The 20091-nt window shown below is 33.7% G+C and overlaps 1 protein-coding gene across 1 annotated transcript in view; it reads right to left on the reverse strand.

Annotated features, from left to right (window-relative positions):
- Positions 1-20091, reverse strand: part of LOC114338317 (43 kDa receptor-associated protein of the synapse homolog) — a 186854-nt gene that overhangs the window by 12023 nt on the left and 154740 nt on the right. The window contains exons 9-10 of the mRNA XM_028288932.2: positions 10013-10204; positions 8538-8737 (exon numbers count right to left, since the gene is read on the reverse strand). Of these exons, the coding sequence (XP_028144733.1) occupies positions 8538-8737; positions 10013-10204 (392 nt within the window). The remainder of the gene's footprint in view (positions 1-8537; positions 8738-10012; positions 10205-20091) is intronic.

Raw genomic sequence — 20091 nt, forward strand, 5'->3', positions numbered from 1 at the left:
CTCCCGTTGCACCTTTCCAGAGCCTAACTACAGGTTATTAACATACCTGTGAGCACTTAAAGTTGATTGGATGAAAACAAAGGAGTTTTTTTACGGATCATAATTCCTCTCCAGAACATTACACTTCCCCTTGTATATTTGTGAACAGAACTGACAATTTTCGTTCTTGCTTGTCTTCCTCGACCTCTAAGTACACGATTTCGTGGGTCATCTCATCATCAACTAGCCTATATTTGTCCACTGCTGAACGTAGGCCTCCCGTAAAAATTTCCACCTATTTCTATCTTGAGCTTCTTGCATCCAATTTGTGGTGATGCGCTTGATATCATCCGTCCATCTAGTCGGTGGTCGTCCTCTGCTTCGATATGCCTCCTGCCTTGGTCGCCATTCCAGAATCTTTTTGGTCCATCTGTCATCCGTCAGTCTGGCAACATGGGTCATCTGATTTTACACAAATCCTGACTTTTTCTGAAAATAGCACATTTTGTCAATTCCCAATGTTCCAGTTTTGGTGGTGAAGATACCAATTTAGGCGATCAATATTGTGCTGCCTGGATAACTCGGGAACCCATAACTGTCTCCTGATGTATACTTCTTGCCACCAGGGACGCGCCAAGTAACTTCGGCGCCGTCGTGCGAAATATTGATAAGCGCCTTTACCAAAATTATCAGGGTCGAAATACTATAATCAATCACTCCTTCACATTTCAACGTGGAAAACTATGAAATTTCTTCTACATCTACCTAGATTTTTTTAAGGAAACAATAAGTACACAGTACACTTATAAAAGATAATATAGTAAACACTATATTGCACAATAAAACAGAACAGAATAAAAAATATGTTAAAATTATTAAACATTACTTAAAATTATTAAAAAACTGAAGATCATATAAAACATTTAGATTGCGATTTTTTTTAAACAAATACACTTATTATGATGAAAACCAACGGGTCCTTTAAAAACTTCGATTCTATAGAAATAATAGCAAGATTTTCTATCCGCTCCTGACCCATTCTAGATCTTAAAGGGGAAAGGTGCAAAATGTCGCCTGTCAAAATTTTCAATGGGTTTTAAATGTATTTATGTTTTTCGAATCCTGAGAAAAATAATAAGTATTGTGAGGGCCGAAAGTCCCTTAGAATAAAAAAAAGTTTCTTTTGAATAAAATATTTGCAATTAAAAATTACACTAAATTTTCTCTTAGGTTTTCACCCCTGTAACTTATTAAAATAAACATTACAGAAATTTTCAGGGACTTTCAGCCCTCAGTAATATTGTAATCTTTCATTCTGCGTTTAAATTTTTCAAAAATATTTATTAGCTTTCTCAGGATTCGAAAAAAATTAATTAGACAAGGCGAAAACGGCGGGTTCGAAGGTAAAAATATTCCCATGAGATTTTTTTGCATAATCACATTCGTGAGACATCCCAGAAAAAGATTCAAGAAGTCGCCCACGTGAAAAGTGGGCTAATTTTTTTTTAACAATTTTTTTTTAATCAAATTGCAAGAATCAATATTTTTGGCCCGAACAATTTTTTCTTTAATTTTTTGCACTATTCTGGACAAAAAAGGTCTCTTATAATTTTTCTCTAAAGTTGATCGTTTTTTACTTATAAGCACTTTAAAATTGAAAAAAAAACGAAAAATGGCGATTTTCAAGGCTTAATAACTCGGTTAAATTTATTATTATGAAAGTCAATATATGACCAAATCAAAGTTTAAAGCCTCCCCTACAAGATCCTGAAGAAATTTTTGTCATTATTTTATTACTAAGCTGTAATTTTTAAGTAACAATAATAAGCGCCATGCACGTGTGCGGGGCTGTAAATGCTGAGTGCGAGAGAGAAGCCATTCCAGCAATCCAATTGTGCATCTTACTCGCACTCACATTTACAGCAGCGTCAATACGATCTAACCACTAATTGTTATTAATTAAAAATAACAGCTTAGTAGTAAATTAATGACACAGATTTCTTCAGGATCATGTAACGGCGACTTTAAACTTTGATTTAGTCACTTTCTGACTTTCAAATAATAATTTTTGACCGAGTTATTAAGTCTTAAAAATAGCCATTTTTGCGTTTTTCAAATTTTAACTAGCTTATAACTCGAAAAAGATCCACTTTAGAGAAAAATTATAAGATACCTTTTTTGTCCAGAATGGTCCAAAAAACCTAAAAAAAATTAGTCCAGGCCAAAAATATAGATTTTTGCAATTTGATTTAAAAAAAAATTGTTAAAAAAAATTGGCCCACTTTTCTCGTGGGCGACTTCTTGAACCTTATTCTAGGATGTCTCACGAATGTGATTATGCAAAAATATCTCATGGGAATATTTTTCCCAACGAACCCGCCGTTTCCGCCTTGTCTAAATACATTTAAAACACATTGAACATTTTGACAGGCGAGATTTTGCGCCTATGCCCTTAAGTAATTCTTAATCAGTTTTAGTTTAGAAAATGATCTCCCTGCTGAAGCTACAGAAATCGGTATACAGTAGAACCTCGAAAATCCGAACTAATTGGGGGCCTGTTCGGAATCCGAAAAGTTCGGATTATCCGAAAGTTAGCCTAACTAGTAATTCAAAGCTTTCATTTTCGTTGATTTTAAGTCGCAAAACGTTCTCGCAAGAGTTTGGACAATATTTTTGGACTCAAGTTGACTACGAGAAAACCGAGGTAAGATTATGTTTAATCTTTATAAGCACTACGTATAAAGTTTCTAAGAAATTTTAAATGTCGAAGTCCTACTGCTCCTACATTGTTCAATTTTCTGGTTATACTCTGTATAATAAACACGTTTTTAAGTTTTGTCTTGATTTTTTAAATTTTTTTTCACCTTCCTTTGGCTTGGATTTGTGGGGTTCTACTGTAGTTAATAATATACGTAACGCAATAGTGAGAATGAGTGGGCTAAGTTATTTTTTGTAACGTAATTAAGTGTTTTTACTACAGATGTTACCTTTCCGTTGCAAATTTGTAGAAATTGTAGTTCGGTCAGGGCCCCCGCTACCATATGTGCAAAGTGTGCAATGCATCCATCCTTTAGGGGCGCCAAAACCAAGGGTCAAAAATTGCAAAAATATTTACAAAAAAAATCAAAAAGAAAAAATTAATTTTAAAATAAAAGTTGAGAAATTAAATAGTTCAGTTTTACTTTGTTTGGATGACATTATTAGTCTTTCTATAGATATAAAATAAAAAAAGAATGTGTGTACTTTGTACGCACGTAAGAAGTTATACTTCTATTATATGATTTCAACGAAATCAATATACTTTAAACAGTTTCTCTACTACTTTCCAAAAATTTTTATTAAAACAATACCAAAAATTAAAAAAATAAAATAATAAAACACACAAACACATTGAAAAATGCCACAAATGATTTCTGAACAATAATTGTTGCCAAAAATTTTAATTAAATACGTATTTTCTGAAAAAAATTATATAATAATATACTTACAATCATAAAATCTATAAAAAAAAATAAAAAAAATGATATAACTTGCATTGGGCTTGAACCTACTTCCCGTGTATCCCGCCGTACGAGAGTCGAAGCGCTTTCAAACTGCACCACCTTCGCGTATACGTCATGTGGGAATATACACAAACTGAACAACATTTTGACATTTTGTTTATATGAATTTTTATTAGTTTGATTTTTGTCGAATTAAAATACAACAATATAGGTCTGGATCCCGCGTATGAAAAAAAAGTTGATTAATAGCAAGCTGCAAATTTGTTAATAGCTTCAGGGTGTCTAGTCGGATAAACTTTGATATATGGGAACACTGGAACAGGGACAGTTTTAATTGTGGAACAGGTTAAAAATTTGGAACGGCCACAGCACGAAAACGGCACATTTATTTTGTCCGACAGAAAAGACTTAAACTCTCCGAACAGAGATTAAACTCTCATGCAAAAATCAGACTGCTATTTATCACCTGTCATAATTCCTGTCATTTGACATATTCTACATTCTACATGTTCCACTCATTAAAACGCCCATTTGGTGATAAATAGCAGTCTGATTTTTGCATGAGAATTTAATCTCTGTTCGAAGAGTTAAGTCTGTTCTGTCGGACAAAATAAATGTGCCGTTTTCGTGGTGTAACCGTTCCAAATTTTTAACCTGTTCCACAATTAAAACTGCCCCTGTTCCAGTGTTCCCATATATCAAAGTTTATCCGACTAGACACCCTTAAGCTATTAACAAATTTTCAGCTTGCTATTAATCAACTTTTTTTTCATACGCGGGATCCAGACCTAATTAAGAAAACGATACATTAGATGAAAATTTGTAGAAAGTTTGTTCGTAATCAGATTATATAAATTAAAGCATTGCCTACTAGGGGTATAGCATAGCAAGTACTAGGTAAGTACATTATTTTTTTACATTTTCCAAATAGGTATGAAGATAATTTTTTATTGGAATACAACTGAAACATTTAGAATTACGTACCTGTGGCATTTCAAAACTATTTAAAAAGTCACTATAATTATAAATTTGATTTTATTTGTGTGCTCACAACAATAAAAACTAATATATTATACAACATTTTTGTTTACCGATAACCTCCATATTGAACAATTATTGACAGATCATTTCAACACCCAATCAGAGCCTGTATAAAGATTAATACCAAACTGTCGGTGTGGGCATGCGCGCAGATCAATATAAATTCACCCTCAATCTCAATCGCTCCTAAAAAAGTATAACTTCAAAAATCACGCTATAAAAATAACAAACACACATTCCGTAGACAAAAATGTAGATAAGAAATACCCAACTCCTAACTATAGCAGAATTGATTCAATAAACCCCTTAAACGGTATTCAATTAAGATTTGCTATGGTGTTGCAATGGTGTTATTTGTTCCTATTTTGCTTTATTTGAAGCACCTACCTACCTACCTTCAAAAAAATAAATAAAAAACATTATCTTAAGCCTTAAGGGACGCCAAAATCCTTTTTTGCACACAGGCGCCAGTAGTTCTTACGGGGGCCCTGAGTTCGGTTAAAAGTTCCGTTCCGTCTAAGTCTCTCTCGTTTCGATTTTTGTCAGTTAACACTTCTTCAAGTTTTTTACAAAAATTAAATTGATCAGAATACTTGCCGAAATCCTCAGTATTCCACAAAAATTTGAAAACATTGGCATGGGAGGATAACAGCTCAAACCTCTCATTTACAGATAAAAGAGTAATATCTAGCATTCCAAAAAAAAACAGTTGACTTTGAATTTTAATTATTGGTTTTCAATTGGCTGATCTTCACTTAAATAGGAAAATTGTTTTTTATTCTTCGTGGGCGTAAGGTTTCTGCATTTTTGAATTTCGCATATACGTCCAAAGCAGTTTTTCTCAATAGAATATAGTAACCAATAGAGAAGACAAGTAAGTAATAGGTAGTTAAAACAGCATTATTTCACCACCGGTGCCGGTCAGTATTGGTGGGTAATAGAATTTAACCATTGGTATTAGTAGAACAATTTTTGTTTTTTTATGTTTATTTTTTGTTTTTTAAGCTTAAAAAATATTTAGTTTTGAATTGGATATTTATTTAACTTTGCCGACTCAAAGGGCGCCTTTAACGTCTTGGCGCCGTCGTGCGCCGCACGACCTTGCCCATATGGACGGCGCGGCGCGTCCCTGCTTGCCACGAACTCCTTTTCTTATCGTTTCAACTGAAAGAGTTACACCTGTAGCTTCCAAAAGCTGCCTTTGGAGCTACAGGTGAGAAATGGTTGAGTGTCTTCCAGCTGATTGGACAATTAAACGATCGTGGCGAGCCGTTATTACTTTTTGGTGACTTTCCCTTGATTTATTTTTGAGCTTTTTTAGTCCTGTTACCTAGCATAGGTTTTTGACAGAACGCCCTATGTTACGCCTAGCTCTACAGCTATGTCCCTCTGAGAACATTACTTGGTCCACAAGACCAATAATCTTTCCCCGTTGTAAGTTCTACAACCCCACATGACGCATATTTTCGTTTTTGGACGCAAAAGTTAGATTATTTATTTTCGTTCAATTTGCAACTCAAGCAAATAACCTATACCGTACCGAGCTGTACTATCTGATTGTCTTATCGATTTGTTTATTTTCAATAAAAATCTTTATTCTTCGCAACAATAACAAGTTTTTTCAAAAGAAATAAATATTACTTAGAAATACATGGTGATTCCATATAAGTTTTGGTGTGTGTATTTTTTCTTAAATGGCCTTAAATTTCTACTTAAATCACAAAAATCGATAACCAATCTCTTTCTGATGAAAAATCTCGTTACAGTTGTACAGAAATATCTGAAATCGCGAAGGGCACTCAGGTAGCAAATCAAGGAGAGGGGACTTCAGTTAAACGCGTTGATGGAAAGAGTAAACATACATTTAAAATGCATAGTGCACGAAATCAGTGGTTTTGCGATACTTCTACTTCTTCATGTGCCGTGCTCGATTATCGAACTTCAGGTGCCATCTCCGCTACAGTAGCTCTAAATAGTTGTTTTGAGCTGCATCCAAACCATTCTCTCAGGTTCTTCAGCCATGAAATTCGTCTTATTCCGATGCTTCTTCTGTCAACTATGCATTATGAGTTGCAGGATGCCATACTTCTCGCCTTGCATCACTTGTCCGAGATACTGTAGCTTTCTTTCTTTAATTGTAAGTTCAACTTCCTTCTCTTTACCTAATCTTCTCAGTACTTCATTGTTCGTAACTCTATCTACCCAGGAAATCCTCATAATTCTTCTATAGGTCCACATTTCAAAAGCGTTAAGACGTCTCATTGTCTCTACATTTAACGCCCATGATTCCACTTCATAGTATAGTACACTGTATACGTAACATTTTGTTAGGCGTACTTTAAGGGCTAATGTTAAATCTTTGCTACATAGGACCTTTTTCATTTTCATAAAATTAGAACGTGCTTTTTCGATTCTGACTTTGATTTCTGCAGTATAGCCAACGATTATCGAACGTTGGCTATCAAATTGGCTGTAGTAATTTTGTTGACGGTAGCTCGGAAAAGGGATGCGGAGGATCGGTTAAACCATTCTCTCAGGTTTCTAAGCCATGATATTCTTCTTCGACCTGGTTCTCTTCTTCCGTGTATCTTGCCTTGAATTATTAAATTGAGTAAATTATATCTCTCTGGGTGGCGCATAACATTTCCAAAATATTCAAGTTTGTGCTTTTTAACGTCTCTGACGACTTCCGTAATTTTTCCCATCCAATGCAAAACAACTTCGTAACGAACTACATCCACCCAACTTATTCGTAGGATTCTCCGATACACCCAGATTTCAAAGGTTTCCAGATTCTTGAGAAGTGTATCCATTTAAGTCCAACCCTCGACACCAAACAGAAGAATAGAGAATACATCTCACTAATCTAATTTTCTGACTTAAAGTAATATTGTTTGCACATAACAGTTTCTGCGTCTAAAAAAATGCAGCTCTGGTCTTACCTACACGTCTTCTAATTTCTTTGCTTATGCCCCAGTTAGGTAGGCGATACTGTTAGTTCTCTTCAGTTGTTCACCATAAGCTGTTATCACTTCCGGTTGTATTGTCGTTTTACTGAAAACCATCACCTTTATCATTGCGGTGTTCAGCTTAAGTCCATATTGTTCACACGTTGTGGTAATCCTATTAATCAGATGTTGTTCGTAATTGCTTGCAATTAACACCGTGTCATCCGCGTATCTCAAATTAATAATATTGACGCCATTAATTTTGATACCACATTCAATAGGTACTATCGAATGCTTTGTTGAAAACGAACCTAGAATAGATATTAAATATTAGTAGGAACAAAATGCAGCTCGGCCTTACTCCTCTTTGTATTTGAAGCTCTTCAGAAGTGTCCCGGCCAATCCTGTTGTTTGCACATTAAATATCTTTAATAATGCCTAGGTAATACCGACCTGCTGAAGAAGGAATAAGGCAATCATTTCAGTATGTTTTACTCGATTAAAGGCCTTCTCAAAGTCAATAAAACACATAGGTATAAACCGGATGCCCAACATCTCTGCATCTCTGTACCACAACCTGAATGCTAAATATTGCTTCTCTAGTTCCAAGTTTATTTCGGAACCCAAACTATAGGTCACCAAATCATTCTTCTACTTTTTGGTACATCATAGAGTGCAAAATTCGTAGAAATATCTTTAAAACATTTAATTTAATTAAAACAGAAATATCTTTAAAACTCATCAAGCTGGTGGTTCGGTAAATCAGTTTGCGATACTGCCAGATAAAATCGTCGAATAGTTGGTTATTTAGAATACGTTTAATATACTTTTAATAAACATGAATATCACAAGTGCAGTGAAAAATAGTGCACAATTCCGTGAAATTATACAATGTTTTAAAATTTACACAGGAAGAAACAGACGAAAATTTTACTATGAAACAGCTAAAAATAAAAAAAAACCGAAAAACATTTGAAAACCGATAGATCTGACAACGTCGCGTTTTCGATCGGTCTGACCTTGGCGATTTCAGATAGTTCTGTCGACTTGTACTTAATGATTTTACCTTGCGTGAAGGATATGAGCACAAGGCAGGGCTTCGAGAGAGTCACTTTCAAGGCCATAAGGTGATCCACATCCACCACATTGCAAGTCTAAATCCTCTTGAATTCGGAGAGCAAGTCTTTCGTGGTGTAGCTTTTGGTCTTCATCTCCTAAAGCGTGGTAGATCCGAGACAATCGAATCCGCACTTTTCTCACTAGAAGCTGTAAATATAAAAATATATAAAAAACAAATACATCATCGTCATGCTGAAAAACCTATATACATATACAGGAACAAATAGTCGAATTAAAAAATGGAATGTTGAAGGATTCGCAAAATCGAAATACAGTACGAACAATCACAGACGTTTGAAACATATTATGTTGGGCAGCGAAAGGGAGATGCGCTGGCGTGTTTCCTTTTCAATATAGCTCTGGAAAAGGCGGTCAGAGATGCCCGAATAGGCAACAGAGGAAATATTTTTAATAAATCATCCCAAATTTTGGCATATGCAGATGATGTGTAGCTAGTTGCCTGCACAACACACAAGCTAGAAGAAATAAATACCACCTTCTCAAATGCCTCTAAAAATATGGGCCTGCAAGTAAATAAGGAGAAAACTAAGATGATGGCATCAACACTCAACAACAGAGCCAGAAACATCGGTCACCAATTTACGGTTGATAACTTTACCTTTGAAGTGGTGGGATACTTAGGCTCCCTGATTACCAAGGAGAACGTCATGACGGAAGAAATCAAGCGAAGGATAATCCTAGCAAACAAATGCTATTTTGGACTGAGTAGACATATAAGAAGCAGAAACTTAGCCAAAAAACAAAAATAACCATATACAAAACCCATATACAACCAGTGTTGACATATGGATCGGAGACATGGATCATCTCCAAGGCAGATGAAAATCTTCTGCTTATATTTGAACGAAGGATCCTGAGAGGAATATTCGGTGGCATCTGTGAAAATGCTATTTGGAGGAGGAGGTACAACTACGCGATATACCACAGATATAAATATATATTTGGTGGTAAAGACGTAGTATCTCTTACAAAAATAGGAGGACTGAGATGGGCAGGACATCTAACAAGATCACAACAGAACAACTCTAATAGAAGAATCCTTATGTCACAACCTGTGGGAAGTAGAAATAGGAGTAGGCCAAAACTCAGATGGAAGGATGGTGTAGATGAGGATGGTAGAAAAATAGGCGCAGCAAACTGGCAACAGTTGGCAATGGAAATAACTGACTGGCGTAATAGACTTGGGAAGGTCGAGGCTCTTTTATAGGGCTGTAGCACCATTAATGATGATGATGTTGGACAATGGCTATAGTAGTAGAGAACAGTAAAAGAAAAGATAGAGTCCTCTCAGCAAATGAGATAATAAAAGTCCAGTCTAGTTCAGTAGATGGTTATACAAAAAAATATCTCACGTCTTCAAAGCAACTTACTCATCTTTTTATTATATCTTACTTAGCTTACCTTAGCACCAACTGAACTAGCTACTTCAAGTAACCTAGTATTAAATTCTAAGGGTCTACAGTTGCATATCTTGTGCTGAAGCCTTAATGCTTCTAAACACCTCGCTGCGCCATCCATTGATTCCATCTGTATCACTCGATCTCCCATTGCAGCTGCAGAGCCCATTGCTGTTTCGTATTGACGAAAGGCTTTCTGTAACATAAGAGTTTTCTATGTTAAAAACGTCAGTGTATGCAAATAACAAAATTATGCCACTAATTGTTGAAATATATAGAACTTGACTTTGTGTTTATTATTTAGGTGTCATACTTATGACTCGATGCCTATTATTTAGGCATCGAGTCATAATAGAAAAACAATTCTTTTAACCAACCGCCGATGCCACAATTCAAACTCACTTTTATTCTTGACCTCCTGAGAAGACGGTGGTGTCTTAGCTGCGTGGTAGCAACGCTACACCAACCAAAGAATAACAGTACTTGTAATAAGAAAGAAATGTGAAATTGGACTTGTGTGATTTATTTTTGTGTGAATTTGATGGCCTTAGCTGAGCCAATTAGCGAGACAATTTATTTTAAAAACAAACAATTTTTTTTCAATCAGAGGAATTTTTTCTGTATTTCTAACTCTAAATATATGTACTATTGTGTATCATTTTACCAATCAAAGATAGAATAAAAACTTTATTTTTTTACTATAACGCGGGCACATAAATTTGATACACCCTCTATATTGATTTGTAACTATTTATTAGAAGTTAGTTTAAGTCCTTTGTAGAATTCCCGAAAAGTAATTATGATGAGTAGAAGTATTTGTTGAAAGAATGCATGGGTTTTTTCGAATGAAAAAAGGGCAATGTGGAGAGAGAAATGTTTCTGATTGGCTTGGCAATTTGGAATGGGGAGAGAGAAGTTTGAATGTTCGGACAGTTTGGAAAAGGAGATTATTATGTGACCGGCATCCGAGAAGAGCAGTCAAAAGTTTTCGTGAGTAGTTCAGAAGCAAGTACTAGTGGTTGTTTGATAGTGAAGGGTAGATGAAAAGTGGAACGAGAGACAAATCAAATTGAGAAGAAATACCTCTTTGATTTTGTAAAGTCCAAGAGAGTAAGTTACAAGAATTAGTTATTAAAATTATTTGGGACACCAAGAAAAAAAGGTACTTGGGTCTCAGGAGATTATCATTGTGAGAAAGAGAGGAGAGAGTTTTGGAGTTTATTGAACGAGTACTGGTCAAAAAAGGCCTGGCTCGTGTTTTGGAGAAATAGTTGCTGGTATGCTGCTGGATTGATGCTGAGAACGGAGAGGGCTTTGATTGGTAGCCTAACATAATCAACAAGGAAGAGCTGTTTGGGTCAAGAGGAGACATCATTGTGTGTGAATCAAAAAGGTCAGTCAATAACTTATGTGATAGATTTTCTTTATAATCAGAAGTTAATTTTTTTTGCGTAAAAGCATATGAATTAAGATTCCAACATTTCAAAAATTTAAATAGGAAGTATAAGTAGTTTTGCGAATACCTAAATTGGTTTGTTTAGCTTGTTTTATTAATGGTATCCCGATAAGGATCAACTAAGAGATACTGAAGCCACGAGAAAGGATAAGTATAACCTAAGATAATTTAGTTAATTTTTTTTGTGACAAAAAGGCACCCTGAGATTTTTCTTAATTTTTTTATTGCGACAATTGAATAATTAATTAAATAAATACTAATTAATATAAAAGTACTAATGAAATAAAAAATTTTAGTAGTTCCAAAATGACACAAAATCTAGGCATCGGATAAAAAAGTTTACTTGAAGAAAGTGTATTTTTTTGTTCTTCTTAATGGCGGTACAGGCTCGTTTTTTTAATATTGTATTTAATTACAGAGTAATTTCCACATATTAATATATTTTTCAAATTGGGCTCTGTAGCGCCATTCTTTATTATATTACGAATAAGTGTGCCAAATATCTCGAAAAAATATTCAAAATTACAGCCGCAATCTTGGAACGCGTCTTCGCTACCTGTTGATCGCTACTGTTTCCTCTTAAGTACTTGTTCAAAATTTCAACTTAAGAAGGTAACAAATGAATTATGAAAAATATATAATGGTAAAATTTAATTAAACAATTAATTATTTTAGTAGGTCTGTAATTTTAATATTATATTATTTGTATATGTACAAAAATAAGTGCACTACCAGACATTAATTCGGTTTTAGTCACCAGCCAGATGGATTTAAAAGCGTAAAAATAATATGTAGGTATTTAGCAGTGACGTAAATTTTCGCTATTTTTGACTATTTGTAACGATTCCTATAACTATCAATACCAGGTACTTTATACTCTTAATGGTAATAGTTTTATTAGTCATCTAACAAATATAAAACTACCAAAGTGTAGGACCATCGTTCTGCCAATTCGTTTTCATAATAGATTAAAGAATATTAGGATTTTTTTTATTAGAGTCACAACAATAAAGCAACAAATAATGTAAAATATCAAAGAACCTTTTTTAGTACTGGCAGGTATCCTTTTTTACCCAAGTTTCGACAAATGTGGGAATGCATATTGCCAGCAGATGTATTTAAGATGGGCCAGTCACACATTGTGTTTCTGGTTTAAGTTTCTTGTTAAATTTTAATACAATAATAGCTTAGAAAATGCAATGTGTGTTCTGCAAGGGAAAAAATGAGAAAATAATAAAGATATGTCATTTTCTTAAATCTACGTATAAATTTTGATACGACTTCAATTTCATTTTGTCCTGTCTCTATTCTATAATTATTTAATTTAAAACAAAAATAATTTATCCAGGTATTTTTTATTTTGTTGAAAATTTTAACGATAAGTTTTATTTATTAATATTTAATTTATATCTGCCATTATCAACTAATAGTTTGTAATAAATAAAACGTGCAAAAATGTCTGGTAATTATAAATTCATATTTCTTCTTTTTCTTAAGATGCTGTGCATTTCTGCATAGGCGTCCACCGTACATTGTCTTGTCAGGTGAAACGTTAGATAGTCAGGATTATAATATAATTCTGTTTTTAGCAGCATTGCGAAGCATTTCATAGCTGTTGGTTCCTGTCCATTGGCGATTACGCAGCCACGACATCTTTTTACCTCCCAGTTCTCTCTTACTCTCTATCTTTCCGTCGAGTATCAGTTACTGAAAAATGTATCGTTCTCCTCGTAACATGTTCCCCAAGTATGTAGTCTTCTTATTTTTAACATAATTAAAAAGTTCCCTATCCTGTAAACCAGCTCTTCTTAGTACTTCCTCATTTCTGACTCTGTCCATCCATGATATTCTATGCATTCGACGTAGGCACCACATTTCAAACACTTTCGACGCCCAAATCGGGTGTTGTTGTCAAAATATAAAATATTACTAAACTAAACAAAAATGTTGTTGTTTAGTAAAAAATTCTTCTAATAATTTATTTAATCTGACTCGCTTATATCGGCAATTCGGACATATATTATACATTTTAAAGTAGAAGACTTTTAAATGATATTGCCAATATTTATGAGTTGCGTTCCTGAAAAATTACTAAACATTTTTATCTCGAAGAAAAGTATATCTCTAAATAAATTAATTTTCAAACTGTTTCAAACTAGTTTGACAAACAGTTTGAATTTTCAAACCTGTAACCATTGACCAGTTTGACTTGACTTGAATTAATTGTCAGAAGGATTGACTTGAGTTTGACTTGGAATTAAGTCAAACTCAAGTTAAGTTCAAACATTCAAGTCAAACTTGTGCAACTCTACCAGTGCATTTAGCACTAAAAACACCGTAATAAATTGATTTTTAAATACAGCATCTAGAGACTTTTACAGACTTTTTTTTTATTGTATTCAGGATAACGTCAGAAAAAAAGTCTACTATACAAAAATGGACGGAGATGCATAATTTCACTTTAAAGTGCATAAAATGCATCCAAAATTGCATAAACATGTAAAATAAGTATATTAAGAGACAGCTTTTGTTATTCAGGGAGATTTTGGGATCAATGAATACAAATACGCAATCAGAACCGACCCCCCGATGCACCTGGTGCCCAGGGTTACTGCTAAGGCACGTCATCTGAAGTTTCGAGGGTTTTCGGCACTAAATTGATGTAAACAGGTTACTCGGGGGTTTTTGGGATGGCTGAACACAAATACGTCATCAGAACCGATCTCCGGAGCAGTGTCACTGCTGAGGCACGTCATCTTCTGGAGTTTCGTGGGTTTTCGGCACTAAATTGATACAAGTAGATTAAGTTTCATTGTTACATATTTTTGTACCATCCTGTAGACATAAAAATAAATGCAAGGAGTTTATTTTTGTCCCGAAAAAAAAAACCTGAGAATAATTCAATATGGAATTGTAGTTTATCGGCTTTGTTAAAGAAATACGTTATATTATTTTGCCGCCGTATCTAAATTAGGATTTCTGTGTTTACATTATCGCTCGAAAATTGAATTTTTAACGTTCAGTTTGCGAGGTAAAAAAGAGATACATTGTATTTTAATGATCGACTGGCACCACGAATTTTGGAAGTTGGATACGCCAACGTGCTAATATCAGTATCGGAAAGCACAGGTGTAGAATCGTGGATTCAGCAATATTTTTCTTGAGAATTGTTAGAACTGGGACAGGTCCGTTGAGTTTGCGTAATGATTTTTGATGGTTCCCTACCAAATAGGTTGGGTTCAGAATGCATTTTGATTTTCTCTATTGGTCGATAATAAGTGTAGGAGGCTTAGATATTTTTTTATTGGTTAATGATAAAAGAAGGAAGAATTAGACTTTTTTGTTATTGGTTGATTAGATGACTAGAGTAGTAGAAAGCAATGGAGTTCCTAATATGACTTCAAAACCGACCCTCGGAGCACCTAGTGCCCAGGGTAACGGATATCCACGCCATATTATGGAATTACGAGGATTTTCGGTTTGAGGAGGTCGGTTCTGATGGTGTATTCGTGTTCAGCAATCCCAAAAACCCCTCAAGTAATCTATTTGCATCAATGTAGTGTCAGAAAGCCTCAAAATGATAGAAGATGACGTGTATATCTGTCATCCTGGGCACTAGGTGCTGCGAGGGTCGGTTCTGATATAATACTCATGTTTAGCACCTCCAAAAACCCCAGATAATCTGTTTGTATCAATTTAGTGCCGAAAACCCTCTAAACTGCAGATGACGTGCCTTAGCAGCCACCCTGAGCACCAGGTACTTCGGGGGTCGGTTCTGATTTCGTATTCGTGTTCAGTGACCACAAAACCCCCTGAATAACAAAATCTGGCCCTTAACCCTTAAACGCCCAACCTTTTTTAGGTTCCATGTACGCCCAAGGGTGGGTAAAAAATGTCCACCTCGAAAATAGCTAATATTATATTTATTGAGAGTTGTTGCAAATGGATTAAACTTAAGAATATTATGCTTACTAAACACAGCATCTTCTAAAATATTAATATAAACAATTTACAAACCTTACAACAAAATTACGATGTTCATCAAAATTAACATACCAGTAAAAGCCAGTAATTCAGATTTGTCGATTTTCTCCACATTCTTCCATTCAGAATCCTCAATGGCGGATAATTATGTCGATTATGTAATTAGACGTCAATAATTATATGGATTACGTTCGTACCAATGAGAAATTATATAGAAACCTTTAATAACAAGCTTTACCAAGGGTGTACTTTTTGTGCCCACCCATATTTAACTTAAGATACTACTTTTATTTTCAAAAATATCGGTATTGGGACCGTGCAAGTTCGGAAAAGCGACACCTATTTCTACGCTCTGAACTTTTATTCGCACTTTTAATTATATTGGCCAATCATATGGTCCTGGTTACTGGATAATTGTCAAGGCCATAGTCCAAAAAAAATAATAAGAAGAAAAAATAAGATTTAGGTTGTGTTATTCAAACGTAAACAATTGTATGTAGTAAATAAAATTAGTTATTAAAATGCAGTATTGCAAGCAAAATATAATTAATTAAATTTACCTTTATATAATAATTGCATATCATATCAATATTGTGAAGCAATATATAATTTTTCTTTTTAAATGACAATAGGTATGAAATGTACGTCAATTTGACAATTTCAGTTGACAATATGAATTATTTAAGAAAGTTGCAATATTTCTCCGCTATTCGCGCACGACCGTTTCGCGTATCCCTTCCAAGTACTTGCACACCGCGAATAACCAAATTAACATTCGATAAAGGGCTGTATTTTTAACAATAAATAATTTTTGAAAAATTTTTGAATACGTAATAAATATGTTACAAGGAAATACACATTAGGTGGACATTTTTTACCCACCCTTGGGCGTTTAAGGGTTAATATACTTATTTTGAGATGTTTATGCACTTTCAACGTGCAATTATGCATTTCCACCCATTTTTGTATAGTAGACTTTTTTCCTGACGTCATTCTGAACACAATGCAAAAATTTGCAAATCTCTAGGTGCTATATTTAAAAATCGATTTATTTTGTGCTAAATACACTGGTCTAATACGTTAAAAACATATTACATCCATGAAGTGTTTTCTTCGGAACAATATATTTCTATTTTTTATATTAGTACATAGTATAGATATAATAAATAGACAATAAAACAGCAAGAAACCATACCGCAATTTGAAAAAAACATCAATCTTGTTTTGTATTTCCATACATATCGTTTATCACCAAAGACCTACATAATATATCACAATCCAGTAAACTATATAAAACACCTCATTCCCTGAATGGCAAGAGGTATAAAAAAATCAATTATTCTCTCGCAAAGAAACATAGGCCTGGATCCCGCGTACCAAAAAAAAGTTGATTAATAGCAAGCTGAAAATTTGTTAATAGCTTAACGGTGTCTAGTCCTAGTCGAACAAACTTTGATGTATGGGAACACTGGAACAGGGGAAGTTTTAATTGTGGAACGTGATTTTAATTGTGCAACGTGTCATTCTGACAAGTTTATTATTATGAAAACTAGCAGGTTATTTTTAAGTTTATTCAATAGCAAACTTTATACTGGGTAGCGAGAAAGTATGGAAACACGGTAATTTCTCGGAAACCGCTGGAACGATTTTTATAGCTTTTGATGGTTAACGGTTTTCTAATACGGCCGATATTATAGTGGTAATTACATTGTTGTCAAATCTTTAGTTTTTCTGGAAATCTAATGAACTTACTTATTTCAAATGGAACGACCTGTATATTTTTTGCGTTTTGAAGTCCTTAAAAATACTGATTATTTTTCATATTATATTCCCTATAGCTAAATGTCATGATATCGGAGTTATTGCTGAATTTATTAAAAAAAAATTAAACAAATTATAAAAATCAACTTTTTCGACCCGGGTAGACATTATTTTAGATTCCTTGAATCATTAAAAAAAGTCTTTTGTAATTTTTATCTAAAGTTCATAGTTTTTGAGTTATAAACAATTCAAAACTGAAAAAAATCGAAAAATCACGATTTTCTACGTTCAAAAACACAAGTAAAAAATTATATTTTTGAAACTACAAAGTGCCTATATTTAAGGTCAAACCTTATTTTATCAGTTACAGATGAGTAATTTGGGCTTATTTCATTTTAATATACTGTTTTTTAGTTGCTAATGCAGCCCGATCGCCCGTCCTCTCATATGCGCTTCATTAACAATTAAAAAAACAATGATTTAGAATAAAACATGCCAAAAATTCTTATAGGGAGCTGATAGAAAAAGGTTTGAGCTTGAATTTAGGTACTTCGTAATTTCAAAAATTATTTTTTTACGTGTGTTTTTGAATCTTGAAAATCGTAATTTTTCGATTTATTTCAGTTTTAAATTGTTTATAACTTAGAAACGATTAGCTTTAAAGAAAAATTACAAAAGACCTTTTTTGTTCCCAATGATCCAAAGAACCTAAAATAATTACTATTCGGGTCGAAAAATTTGATTTTTATAATTTGTTTAATTTTTTTTAAATAAATGCAGCAATAACTCTGAAATTATGGTTAGGTATAGGGAATATAACATGAAAAATACTCAGTATTTTTTAAGGACTTTTAAGGACTATTTCCAGAAAAACGGAAGATTTGACAACAATGTAATTACCACTATAATATCGGCCGTATTAGAAAAGCCTTACCCACAAAAATCTATAAAAATTGTTCCAGCTGTCCCCGAGATATTACCGTGTTTCCATACTTTCTAGCTACCCTGTATGTATGTATATGAAAAATTTTTGTCCGACAAATATGTTGGGCATTTTAACAAGTCCTACACGTAGAACATGTCAAATAACAGGCATTATGTTAGTGGTGAATAGCAGTCTCATTTTTGCATGAGAGTTTAATGAAAGGGTAACAAATCAATTGGAAGTTCTGTCAAACAAAATACATGGGACGTTTTCGTAGTCTGCCATTCGAAACCTGTAACCTGTTCCACAATTAAAACTTCCCCTGTTCCAGTGTTCCCGTAGATCAAAGTTTGTCCAACTAGACACCGTTAAGCTATTAACAAAAGTTCAGCTTGCTATTAATAACTTTTTTTTGGTACGCGGGATCCAGGCCTAAAACATTCTCGAAGTTTCACCTCAACCCGAAACCGGAAACTTTTAAATGAAGATGAATTTTCTAGTAGTCAATTTACGTTTATACCGCAAATTGATAAAGTTTTTGGAATTTGATTAATTCGGTCCGGATCAATCAATTATGTGCGCCACATTTGGTGCAGCAGCTGATACATCTAATTTGCAGGACGCCGAACGGTGCTGTGAGGGCGTTCGGTCGGGACATTAAAATTTAAAAACCACAATCAATTGTGATACAAAATTTGGGCGTGACCAATCAAAATGTTTTACAAACAAAAAATATATTATGTATTTCTGTAAAAGATAACTGACTGTTTTTATATTGTATTCAAGTTAAAATATATCTACAGGGTGGCAATTTGAAAACTTTCTACCATGAATATCGTCATTCTCGAAAATAATATGAAAATTCGTAGGAATAACAATAGTTTTAATTCCAAACAACTTTTCATAATACAGTGGAACCCTGATAAGTCAGCCTCCGATAACCCGGAAGTCCGGCTAACCCGGACCGATTTTCGTCAGACAAAACAAACATTTTTCCACCTACCTCTACCGAAAGTACCTCTACTTTTCCGGACCTGATTGTAGGGAGCAAAGTTGTACTTTTTCTCCCTAGGGAGGAAAAGTAAAAGTGACCTCAATGGTATTTCATTCATGAAATATAACTTATTGACGCCCTGCACAATATCTATTTTCTATTACGTAAGTATCTATACATTTTAACGTTTATTTATAAAGCACCCTGTATTTTGCAGAATGGTAAAAAACAGTAAATTGTTATTTTGATTTAACAATTTTTACATTAATAATTTGCCTCATATTTGACAGTTGACAGTTATATTGTACCTACTTGTTAGTTTTAGTTCTAATAAATTTTGTTGGTTAGTTATATAAATAAATTAAGTAAAAATGAAAAATGACTTGTTATTTGAGGAAGGTGGAAAATCCATATGTATAACATGGGACTCATGGGAGTAAAGTGCCTTTTCCTCCTTTGAATTATTACTTAACTTCATTCTCGGGAGGAAAAGTAGCACTTTCCTCCCTTGTTATACAAATAGCTATTTCACATTGACTGACTATTTTAACAAGAAATAAACAATACTGTATATAACTGTACGTAATTTAGACGTACTATTCATATGCATTTCATGTTTTTGCAATTGTAATGTGTATTGGTTTATTATTTATGATTTTTGATTAAGTTTGACAATCTATAACTTTATTATTTGTTCTTCGATTTTCAAGATTCTTGCATCATTTTGTAGGTACATGTATTGATGTCGTTTTGTATTATTCCAGTAACAATTTTTTTTGCTTAGATGGCATTATACGTTGTATTTTCTCTTAACTTTAAAAAATTCTGTGTAAAATTTTTGAGGGCTGATTTTGTTTCATACTCATTTTGTATTATCCTGGAAGTATCAGTAAGGTTTTGTTTTTTGAATTATCCAAATATCTCGTTTCTTGTAAGAGCTGTAAATAAAGACACTGCTTTGAA

Source organism: Diabrotica virgifera, chromosome 5, assembly GCF_917563875.1.
Source record: "Diabrotica virgifera virgifera chromosome 5, PGI_DIABVI_V3a".
NCBI classification, from domain to species: domain Eukaryota; kingdom Metazoa; phylum Arthropoda; class Insecta; order Coleoptera; family Chrysomelidae; genus Diabrotica; species Diabrotica virgifera.